General features: G+C 33.0%; 1 protein-coding gene across 1 annotated transcript in view; it reads right to left on the bottom strand.

Annotated features, from left to right (window-relative positions):
* LOC118747614 (synaptic vesicle glycoprotein 2B) overlaps nt 1-13,004 on the bottom strand; it is a gene marked incomplete at its 5' end in the record, with an annotated part of 295,474 nt that overhangs the window by 178,653 nt on the left and 103,817 nt on the right. Inside the window, 2 exon segments of the mRNA XM_036481666.1 lie at nt 10,098-10,260; nt 10,316-10,536. Of these exon segments, the coding sequence (XP_036337559.1) occupies nt 10,098-10,260; nt 10,316-10,536 (384 nt within the window).

Below are 13,004 nucleotides of genomic sequence, written 5' to 3'. Positions count from 1 at the left end.
CTGGAAAATGGTTTTCTCCATTATACATTTTATTTTTATCTATCTTAAGTTGTCCTTATGGACCACGCTCCCTTTTATGATAACGGCTGTCCCCAAGTTAGGTTCTATTCTCTCCTCAACGCATAGCGGCGTAAGTTTATTTCCTAATCTTTTGTTCGTTTTCACTAATACCTTTTCCCCACTTCAAAAGTTCTATCACGCCTTGACTGATTGTGTTTCTGTAACTGAACCTCTTGAGCCATTTTAACTTTATTTTTTATTTGTTCTCTAGTGATGTGCTAAGTTGATACTTTGAAGTATTGATCGATACTCGGTACCGATTTAAAAAGTATCGAATACTTTCGATACTCGGTACCGAAACGTTTAGACTTCCAATTAGAACGCATGTAGACCAAAAATAAAAGCGGTTTAGGGGGGTTTCAAAAGAAAGTGTAGGGGCTAATAGAGGTTTTGATTTCCATTTTCCATAGCCACAATGCAGAGAAACTCTTCTTCTTTATTTGAAACAATTTTTCTAGATGAATCGGACGATGTTATTTTTGTAAGCCTGAAAGACTTCCTCTTCCCGTCAAAGCATTTTTCGTAGATTTTAGATCTACGAAGGTGGAAACTGATAAAACGGTATTTTACTGTTGCCTCTTATTTTTGATTTTACAATATTTAACCAAAGCAAATATCAAATGAGGGGTATTTTTGAGAACTTTAATCGAGAAATATTTTCGATGATGGTTGCCACTTTTTTTTTTTGTAATACAAATTTGTGTCTTATTCCCTTAACTAAAGTTGAATTTATTTTTTAAACAGGTAGTAACCCTCCCACATGTTGTTTAGAAATAAAGCCTTTTCAAAATCATTTAAATTGATACCCATATCGTAGTAACTCATTTAATTTTATTTTATTTAAATTTTGAACAGGTGTCAACCCTTTTCATGTTCTGAGGCAGACATAAACCTTCTCCTCGCCGAGGCGAACACGTAGGTATGCGTGTTTCTACAATCGGACCACGGCAACATAGAGCAGAGAACGTTAAATACAGAGAAGCAGCAATTACGAATCAGAGTGTAAATTGTCAAAAGTTATCAAAATCTGATTGCGTACACACTACACCAGAGAACGTTAAATCAGAGAACGTTAAATACAGAGAAGCAGCAATTACGAATCGGAGTGTAAATTGTCAAAAGTTATCAAAATCTGATTGCGTACACACCACCAGAGAACTTAGACAGAGAACTTAGATAGATAGAGAAGGTGCAAATTTTTGGAACGTAAAATTGTTTGGCTGAAAAATAAATCCATGGAATATCACCACAGCGCGATTAACATTTCAAGAAGAGTTAACAGAGAAAAATGTAAATTTCTGTTATGATAATGTTATATTTGTTGCAAGTGTCTGGCTATGTGTTGCTAGGTTGCATGTGAATGCAGAAACGTATTCATGTATATTTTTTTTATAAAATTAAGTAAATTAATATAGTTAAATTATATTAAATGTACTTTTATATTAGTAAGAATTGCTGATTTGCATTTCTAATAATTAATTATTTCAGTAGTTAATGTTGCTAAAAAATTAAAAAGCATCTGTTCAAGTTCGCTTCTTGTACGAGTAGATATTATATTATGTAAATAGTAAAAATGCAAAATGATAAAATTAGTTTTTACACATACTCACTTTAAAGATGGTCGCATTAACAAAAAAAAAAATGTACAAACAATGCACTTGTTAACTTCAAAGTTGTTTTTGACTTTTACTGCAATACTCGTAGATATTATTTGTAAATAATAGTTCTGGAGTCAAATGCAAATCCATTTCCCAGGCATGCGCATATGGATGCTTGTAGTACATACAGATGCGATCAACTAATTAGCAACGAAATTCAAAATTATATTGTTTGCAAATTATGTTTATTTATTTATTTTTAATAATTTCCTTTAAAATATAATTCAATCTATAACAAACCACAATAATAAAAGTTTAAAAGCTTGCACAAATTGCAAAATAATAAATCAAACTTCAAAAAAGTGTTATAAAAATTTCAAAATTTTTAATTAGAATGAACAAATTTTTTTTCGTATGGGAAAAAACAGCAACACCCCAACAAAAAAAATCTAAAAAATCAACGATAATTTTTAACAACTTGAAACTTGCACTTTCTGATACTATAATTGAATGGACTACAATACTGCATACCCGAAATTTTTTTAAATATTCTAATTAAAAATTTTTGTGACCATTTCTTGAAGTTTAATTCGTTTTTTTGCAATTTGTGCAAACTTTTAAACTTTTATTATTGTGGTTTTTGTTACAGATTGAATTATATTTTAAATGAAAATCATTAAAAATAAATAAACATAATTTGAAACAATATCATATTGAATGTCGTTGCTAATTAGTTGATCGCATCTGAATGTATGCATGTACATATGTACTTACATACATGTGTACATATGTACCCCATACACATACTCCAAAATCATTTATTGATAACGTTCTTGCACATGCACATCATATTACATATGTATATGTATGTACATACTAACTTTCTTCTTATTTGGGGCTGACAAACTTTAACTTAAGAGTCGACTTTATTTCGTCTACGAAAATGCCCCAATAGTTTTGGAGTCTAATGAAAATGCATTTCCCTCGCATACATATATCTATATGTACATGCTACATTAATTGACAACGTTTTTACATGCATATATAAGTACATACATACATATGTGCATATTGCTGCCTACCCTGTGGGGAAAATCTCTAGTTCTGAACTGGGGCGCTTCTAGTGCATTTAGACCCAGAACTGGTTCGCGATAAATCTCTTTTGCATGCAAGCAACTGGCGAATTTAACATGGCGATGTCCTAGGAAGTGTCAATTGCCCCCCCGCTGCATCCCTTTTTCGATAGTTCCGAACTAGACCTAAATTCTATAGCTCCGAACCAGTTCTGAAATCGACAGACGAAAGAAAAAAGTATCATGATTTTTCAATCTTTTTGGTTCTTCCGTGTGTGCGATTTTAAGTTATTTTGGAAGAAATGTGTTTTCAATTTGAAATTAAATTTGTTTGAATGATTGTAAGAAATGTACGTTTACATACCTTTATCTGTAGCTGAGTTTGCAGAGGAGCTCGCTGTTATTTCTTAGATTCCAGACGGTCCCAAGATGTTGAAATGTTAACACAAATTTTAGTTTTGTATAACCAAGCTATGAAAAAGCATCTGCGAAGCGCAGAATAGAAGCGTATTTGAACGAAAAAGCCGCCGAACACATATCTATGTAAAATAAACAAGCCCCCCGCTGCATCCCTTATTCGATAGTTCCGAATTAGTTCTAAATTCGACAAATAGGATCTAGTTCGTTCTGCATCCCTTTTTCTATAGTTCCGAACCATTTCTAAATTCGTCACTTTAGATATCGATTTCTAGTGAAAAAACTGAAATAAATTAGTTTTTTAAAAGTACCACTTTTCTCCGATTTTGGACTGGAGGGGATTTAGTTCCTATCGGACTAGTTCCTTTTTGGCGATAAAGACCTAGTACGGAACTAGAAATTTGATTCACTAGTCCGCGGTTTCCCTGCAGGGTAAATACTACGCACATAAACGCATTCGCATATTTCTCAAGGCCAAGTAAATTCATTCCTAAAAACAGCCGCAGCACATCTCCCCGCAAATTCATCACCATCAAGCGCAACTTTGTCAATCCGACACAAAAATTCTAAAATCTTAAAATGAAGAAATCTCGGCCAGCCAAGTGAAAAGTGGCAATTATTTCTCTATAACCAGTAAAATAAGTTATCTCGAATCTTGGCAATTTTTGGTAATTTTTGACAAAACACTCTATTTCTCTGTTCCATACCAATATTTCAATCTTTAACTAGTATTTTAAAGTGTCATTTTAATAAACATTAAATAAAAGTGTACGTTTTCTGCAGGAAAATACATTAATTTTTTTTAATAAAATCAAAACTTCTACAATCACAAACGTTTGTGGTTTTATCGGAAGTTCACAAATGGAACGTGGCAACTTAGCTCGTTTTCACATTTTTCGGTCCGAAATTGTAAAATTTTTGTCCATGACACGCCACGATTTTTGTACAGGTGGGTCAATGTGCCTTGAACATCATTTGTATAAATGCAAAAAAATTATTTCATTTATTTTTTAATTTAAAAAATTTTTATACTTCAAAGCGTTTATAAAAATATATTTACATATATGCACGGCCGATTTTTAAAGTTTTTCAGCCGTAAGCAAATCTTCAGTACCATAAAAGATTCAAACACATCAAAGTACAAGCAATGCAATGTCCAAGCTAGTGCTACTCCACTGTACATGTGTATATGAATGTATGCATGTATGCGTGTAAAAAATGTCAATTCCAGTTGGTTTTTAACCCATTTTAGCGGACATAGTTTTTTTGGTTTCAGCTGGTTCCAACTGTTAATGAAGCACAATTTTTCTGGTTAATCTTGATGAAAGTTACATGTATCGTCCAGAATATGGTTACATGCAGAATTTTAAATTAATTAATATTATTCTCCATATAAAATGTACGAGTATGGCTTTATTAAATGTAAACTTATGGGAAAACCTAAATATTTCGTCAACCAAGGGTTAATTTTGGTGGCGTCGTGGCAATTCGCAGAAATTTAATAATTTGTCTGCGGTTGGAGGACAGCGAGGGGAAGACGAAAGCAGACCAATCGTACATATTTATGCACATATTTACATTTATAAATGCACACATATTTATGCGTTTGGCTTTTGGGATGAATAAAAAATTTCATACATGTAGTCATTTAGAGATTGCCATTTCAGTAATATGCTGTGGCGGTACGCTAGAGGCGATGCAACTTTTTGGCGTCTCGCCGTTTGTTTTGGTTCGAATCCCGGACGGACCAAGTAATAATTTTTTTTTTTTAATTGTCATATCCATATTTCATTATAAATTTTACTATTAGCTTTTTTAAAATAATATAAATGGATACGTAGGTACAAACGCATGCATAATTTCACATAATCGCTCAAATTTGCCAAAAGTTACTGAAAGCTTTATTGTAAATGTTTTCACTAAAATATTAGTTATTGGAATTAAAATTTTATGCGAATCCAATTTTTATTCCCATTTTTAGAAAGCGCAAGTATGTATATGTTCATGCCACAAAAATTATTTCATAAGTAGGTAATTTTAAACACACATACATGTATGAATACTGGCAATCAAAAGTGAGTGCATGCTGTTTTTTGTTTAATAATTGCAATGTTTTTAAGTTAAATTTTTTTTGTTATTTTCGACGGGTTTTGCGGTTTTATGCATATAACAAGTGCAATATAAAAAATAGTGCTAATTTTTTTTAATTTGTTTGCAAACGGTCATGCGCATTTTATTCTAAAAGGAAATTCCCTTTTATTTGGTAAAAAGTGCAAAAAGCCCTCAGCAATAAATAATCATTAAAAATCAACCGGATTTTTTAGCCGCATAAAACTTGATCTTGTTCCACTAGAATTAAAAAACCGATCTATCTGCGTACTCAAAATTTTTCTAAAAATTCAGATTAAACAGGTCAAAATTTAGACGAGAATTCGTTGAATTTTTCTATGTTCTGTGTAAAGTTTGAAAGTTTGACTTGTATAGTTTTGATTAAAGCATGAACCACATTTTTATAAAAAGATAATAAAAAAAATTTAATTGAAAATCATTGCAAATATTAAGCAAAAAAACACCATGCACTCACTTTTGATTGCCAGTCTATGTATGCATGTACATATGTGTGTAAACTTTATGCCAAACTATCATTATTTTAAATTGTATTTGCATCTTCATAAAAGGAGAAAAAGATAAAAAATTTATCAAAAACTACAAACTAATGAAAATTATGTGAAGATTTACCATATTTTCGTTTATGTGCTCGCAAAGAACATCACATTTCATGTTGCTCAACATTGTATTATGTTATCAACATTAAATTCAACAGAATTTCTACATTCCGACTTGAACTTTTCTAACGCTGTTAATTTTTCGTCCGCGAATAGTTTCCACTTTCAGTTTGCACCTTCTCTATCTATCTAAGTTCTCTGGTTATGTTATGTATTTTCTCTTTCATTTCAAGCCTAGTTCCCTTAATTTATTATTTGTTTACTATTTTCTTTATGAATTTCAAACAATTTCTCTTACTCTCTGTCCATGAATGTTTTTGTAACTTTCGACTATTTCCCTATTATGCTATATTCTTTTCTACTTTGATTTATTTCAATCACATGCATTTATGTTTTTATATGTTCAATGCACTTTGTAGTTGCTCTTTCTCCAGCTCAGTATGTTTGGTATAAACCCCGCTAGGAATTCTGCTTTCAGCATTGAGGAGCCCCATAAGACTTTAATTAATATTATGTGTAAACAGTCGAGTGGCCTTAATATCGTGCATTTTAACGCGCGAAGCCTTAGCAGGGATAAACTGAACTATGTTAGGAATATTTTTGTGGAGTCCGGCGTAGATGTTATCTGCGTCTCAGAAATATGGTTCAATCCTAATACTTCGGACTTCTACTATCACATCCCTAACTATAATCTTTTGCGGTGCGATCGAACAACTAAGAAAGGGGGAGGTGTTGCAATTTATTGCAGATCTACTCTAAAAATGAGGCTGTTAGCAGTATCGCATAACTCTGATACTGAATTCATTATTGTTGAACTTTCGGACGGTGTAACAAAGATGCGTGTCACCCATAGGTGTTGCGTGTTAGATTCGTTTTTTGTTGAGTTATCTATGTTTTTGATTGAATATGAGCGTTATGTTATATGTGGTGATTTCAATGTTAATCTCCTCTTAAATTACTCTTATGCCACTAACCTACTTGACCATGTATTTGCTGCAGGTCTTGAGGTAGTCAATAAACTCGTACCAACAAGATATGCCAACAATTCGCATCCTAGCCTATTAGATCTTATTATCACATCTAGTCTACACCATGTTCTTAAATTCGACCAAATGTTTTTTATTTCTGACCATGACTTAATTTTCTCTGCATTAGATGTTGCGTTTAATAGTACTGTTGAAAGTGTTACTTTTATGTATCGTGATTTGAAATCTGTAAATGTTAGTGATCTGTTTACTATTCTGTCAAATGTTAACTTGAATGACTGTTGGTACGTTGAAACTGTAGATGCAAAACTTGACTTTCTAAACAAAACTTTGACCAAATTATATTATGATCATGTTCCATTACGTGCTCTTCAGGCTAGTTCTTGTCCCTGGTATAATAATAAAGTCAGCTCCGCTATAAAAGTTCGAAATAAAGTACATGCAAAATGGAGACGAAACAATACTGACTTTGCTTGTTCACAGTACAAAATAGCACGAAACAAAGCTACCGCCATTATAAGACGTGCGAAACGACTGTTCTGTAACTCTAAATTGAACCCGTCCCTACCATCAAACGACTTGTGGCGCAATCTGAAAAACTTAAATATGCACGGAAAACTTAAGTCTGAATGTGAAATTGACCCTAGCGTACAAAATAATTATTTCACTAGTGCCAGTAAGAGCAGTAATAGTCCTCCAGCTCAAAACTTTACTAACAATTTTATCATTTGAATTTGGCGGAGTAACTGAGGCAGAAGTTTTGAAGTCTGTTATGGGTATCAAGTCCAATGCATATCTTTGAAATTTTTGAAGATTGTGCTGCCATTTATTCTGGGCACACTAACCCATGTTATTCTGGGCACACTAACCCATGTTATCAATCACTGCTTCACAACATCATACTCCCCAACAGAATGGAAGAAGGCTGTAATAATCCCTATTGCCAAAAAGAGTATTGCTACTAGCCCCAGTGATTATAGGCCGATAAGTATATTGCCAGCGTTTTCGAAAGTGTGTGAGTCACTGATGGTAGCGCAAATTTCATTATATATTCAAGAAAATAATTTGTTATCCCCACTGCAGTCAGGGTTTAGAGCTAAGCATAGCTGCACTACGGCTATGCAGAAAATTCTTGATGACATAAGGATACGACTTGACAATAGCGATTTAACTCTTCTTTGCCTCCTGGACTTTTCTAAAGCATTTGACTTAGTAAATCATGACCTTCTTTGCAAAAATCTTAAATATTTATTTGGATTTTCTGACAGCTCTATTAAACTTATGACCAGCTACCTTGCGGGGAGAACGCAAAAGGTGACGGGCAAGACTGCTTCCTCAATGTCTTGTAATGTTGTCTCCGGTGTACCATAGGGCTCTGTCCTTGGTCCTCTTTTTTTAGACTTTTTGTTAATGATGTTTTCTCTGTGTGTCAGTATGTCAATATCCACGCATATGCTGACGACATTCAATTGTACTTGTCCAGTCATGTTGGTCTTGTGGAAGATTTGTGTTTCAAAATTAATAGTGACCTGTCAGCAATTTCGCAATGGGCTCGTGATAATTGTCTTTGTCTAAATGCTGATAAGTCATATATGTTGCCAATTAGTAATAGTGTAGTACTGTGGAAGATATTCCAGAACTGTTTGTTGGTAATAGTGCCCTCATGTTTACTGACAAAATAAAAAATTTAGGTTTCGTTGTCAATTCTATGTTAAGCTGTTCTGATCACATAAATGAAGTTGTAAGTAATGCGTATGTTGTTTTACGCAGACTACGAATGTCAGCGTCATTTACACCTTTGGAGACAAGAAGAAAGTTAGCTATTCATCACATTGTACCGCAAATAACGTACTCTGAGCTTGTTTATAGCAAACTTGATTCTATTTCGTCTCATAAAATAGATGTTGAGTTTAATAATGTTACGCGTTATGTCTATGGCCTAAGAAAATATGACCATATCTCTTCGCGGAGAACCAGAATTCTGGGATGCAGCATTTTTAATTACCTATCCGCTAGAAATTGTATATTTCTGCTCAAGCTAGTAGAATTCCAAACCCCACGGTACCTATACGAGAAGTTAAAATTAACAAGGTCAAGCAGGCATCATAACCTGATTCTCCCTAAATACTCCTACTTACCCTCATCAAGGCTGTTCTTCGTTAATACTGTGAGGCTCTGGAATTCCATCCCTGAATCTTTCAAGGCTGTTATGAATAGGGGTAACTACAAGGAGATAATTCATAATTATTTTAATAATTTATGATGAATGTGATTGTGATATGGCTGTTCTATTTTCTCTGTCTCTCTCTCTGTTCTCCTAGTTAATCAAATTTCTGTGTTCCAATTGTGTATTTAATAAAAACGACGACTTTTAATTTATAATGTTTAGCGGTAAGTTTAATTTTAATTTTAATAAATTAGTTTATTTCTATTTGTTTTTCTCTTTTTATTTGATGATTTAGTATTAAGTATTTTAAATAAATATATATATATTAATTTTTTCAGTATTCCGAACTCTTAGTTTTAAGTTTACGCAGCGTAATGTTAAGGAATTAAATTTTGTGTAACTACCAACCAGTTGATGTGCTATAAAAGAAAAAAAGTCTTACAGATGCAACCCCTTTCTTTAAATAAATAAATAAATAAATAAAATATTTTAGCTGCTATTAATTTCGCACACAAAAAGTAGTCATTTGACCTAATGTGTATTGGTACAAAATAAAAAAAATTGGGATACGATTTGTACCGAATTTCGGCAAATTCCCAAACGTGTGACACTGCCTTTAAACTTGTATTTATACGGATGTTGGTAAAGAATGAACTATAAAAAACTAACCAAAATTAAATAAAAACAAAAATAATACTTTAAAACTTGTCAAAATTTGGTGCGGCTATAATTTTTTCGACTACTGTACATAAGTTGACTATGATTACTCGGCGGTGCTATCATAGTAGCACCATGCCACTAATATTTGACTTACAAACAAAACACGGGCAGGAATTTCAAAATTTCAACCCTGTTTGTGTGAAATATTATATTTTTTTCAGTTATTTTTTTTTATCAACCTATGTTGGAATAAAAGTGAAAATAAAAAAATATTTTGTCAAGGACAAAAAAATCGAACTAATGAAAAATTGAGCTGAAGATGGTAGAGCACCGAAGCCGGTTCATCTCCAAACCAACAAATGAAAATAGTACATATCTAATGATAACGGGCAGAACTGGTTCACACTTACTTCACTGCATTTGTCTTTAAAATCATTAGTCATTGATGTTTTATTCACGCTGTACTCGAGAATCGTACACAGATTCGCTGAGCCCTTATTGGAGGTATCTAGAGCTTCGTATTCACCGATCGATGCGAATAATTGAGGTAGCCAAAGTCGAATGGTATTTAAACTGTAATTGGACACTTTTTCATTGAAGTTAATAACAACAAAACACTAATACATACCCAAGAAAAATACAAAATTGCAAAGCGTACACGTGAATAGAATGACCCAATAATGGTTTTTTGAACATGGGTTTGATCTGCTGCATACTTTCATGAAGAGCTTGGGGAAATGTTTTTGATTTACGTTTATATTTCGGTTTAACCGGTTTGCTTTCGACGGTAAGTACAAGCTCGTTTCCACTGGAAGTTCGGTTGGGTACTTCCTCAATCAGTTCCTCGATCTTGAAAATAAAATAAAAATATGATTTATAAATGCAAACTTTTCTCTCCTTATTTACTTAAATAACACAAACGGCAATAACGCAAATTTGTGTTATTTCCCAATTGAATGTGAAATAACACAAATTTGCTTTATTTCATGTCTCGTTGAGCAATAAGACCAACTTTTAAACTTAACAATTGAGTAATAAAGCAAAATAGCGCATACATACGTGTTACCTTTGACAGAAAGTAGTACATACATGAACAAGTTAAATGGACGGATTTGTAAGTCTACAATTTTGAAAGTGGAATTATACCAGGTGAAGTAATATTAGAGAGAAAATAAAGTTTTTGACACTGAATTATTTGAAAATTTGCCTATAAAAGGCGACTACAAGGCAGACGAATTTCAGAAAATATAGCGAGAAAGCAGTTTTACTACTTCACCTGTTTATTACGCAATTCATCCCAACTGCTGAGGGTAGATAAAATTTTGCATCTTTTTACGTCACTATTTCGTACCACATGTTCGCTCCGCCTTTGTAAACGAAGTCCCATAGTTCGGATATAGCAAGTGATAATAATGCAGAAATTTTAACTGAAGATAAAACTTAAACAATATTCTCTGCGTTATACATATGCTGCGACCAGGAACGGCAACTTTTGTTTGTTCCATGCCATGGCGAAATTATACCAGGTAAAGTAATTAGAGCGAGAAGAAAGATTTTATATATATAAAATAAATAAGCAAAGCAAAACTCAGATTTTGGTGTTATTTCCCATTTAAAAGTGAAATAAAGCAAATTTTACGATACTGCCGTGTGTGTTATTTCACTGAAGATATATAACCTGAAAATACTAAAAAATTCGGTTCAGATAATACGTTTATGCAAGTTTTATGTACAGTATGTAATAAATAAAAGAAACGTTTTAAACTTTCATAAATTGCACTTTAATTGCATAAAACTAGCAAAGAACTGAAACATTTTTAACCAACTTCAAAAAAGGAGGAGATTATCAATTCGTCGGAATATTTGTTTTATGCATGCTGTAACTTTGGACAACGTGAACCGATTTCAATAATTATTTTTTTTTTTATCGAAAAGAGAGATGGTAATTTTTCACGATTGCCTAATTTTTTTAATATTTCAAATAACGAAGAAATTAACTGAATTTGTATTTTTATTATGTAGCTCATTGTGGTGGAACGAATTCGAAGTTGTCAAATTAAATTTTCGAATCCTTGTTAAGTAAAGCGTGTCCGGTGCCAGAATTAGGTTTTAGATTTAAAGTTTCTCCCTAACCGCTGATCGTATGGGCGGGGAGGCGACAGCGTAAGCTTCGCCATTCGTGCGGGTTATTTAGTCACGATCAGCGTTGCCACTAACATTTTTTTCCTTCCAATGTTCTTCCCGAATCCGACCAAAGTCGTTTACAACCTCCAAATAAATTTCAATTACAAAAAATCATTCTGAAAGCATTACAATGGCTGCATTTCTTTATTCATTCTGAACGTTTGGAATAAACTTTTTTGTTTACTTATTCTTTAGAATGTTCCTGATGATTTAACATATCATATATATTTCAAACGTATTCTGTTTGTTCCGGCTGTGAAATGGGATTATCCGGAATGTATAAGGAAACGCAGCCAATATATTTATTTAATATTAAATGTTTCGAATACAAAACATTTACATACATACATAGGCTGACTTCCAAAACGTTAATTGCTTTGCATACGTACAAAGTATAATGTTCCATAACGCCAAACTACAAAATATTGACCATGTATACTGTTCCAAAACACCTCCGAAAAGTTACCAAAACGCATCGCTGGAGCAATCAGCGCATCAGAAACAAAGTTGATGCTTCGTTTATTATTGGTTACCATTGGTGTTTTAAAAATGGAAAATTCAGAAAAATTTTTCATTGCTATATTGAATATTTAAAATATGCAATGTATATGGTTGCAATGTGTCGCACCTCTGCATATACAAACAGTTTGAATACCGCAGTATAATAATACCCAAACATTGTATTGATACGTTTTGGAAGTCACCCATACATATATGTACTTTGTACATTTTAAAACAAACAAGAAATAAACAAATGCAGGTACAGTCTTAGGCACAGAATGAGATCATTTAACATATTTTGGTTATATGAATTATATACATAAGTACATGTTACGTACCAAGGATGCATTGTAACCAGAGTTGCCACTGAAAAACTTTCTTTCCTACCAAGAGCGGGTTCAAAAACCTACCAAAATGGCTTCTTTCCTCCCATTTCTTCTCAACAAGAAAACGGCGTTTGGCAGAATTGAATACATTTATTGAAGTGAAACTTCTTTAGCGGCGGTCGGTTGGTTGGGAGTAAATTGGCAAATTCAACGGAAACTGCACACGGAAATGATGCAATGGGAATGGTGCAACGGAAATGGGATGTACATAGCTCAGTGGTTAACGCTTCTGACTTTGAACATCGA

This window comes from Rhagoletis pomonella, unplaced genomic scaffold, assembly GCF_013731165.1.
Source record: "Rhagoletis pomonella isolate Grant_MI unplaced genomic scaffold, Rhpom_1.0 Rhpom_scaffold_00001, whole genome shotgun sequence".
NCBI classification, from domain to species: Eukaryota; Metazoa; Arthropoda; class Insecta; order Diptera; family Tephritidae; genus Rhagoletis; species Rhagoletis pomonella.
The sequence above is the reverse complement of the archived record's forward strand: the minus strand, read 5'-3'. Positions and strand labels throughout refer to the sequence as shown.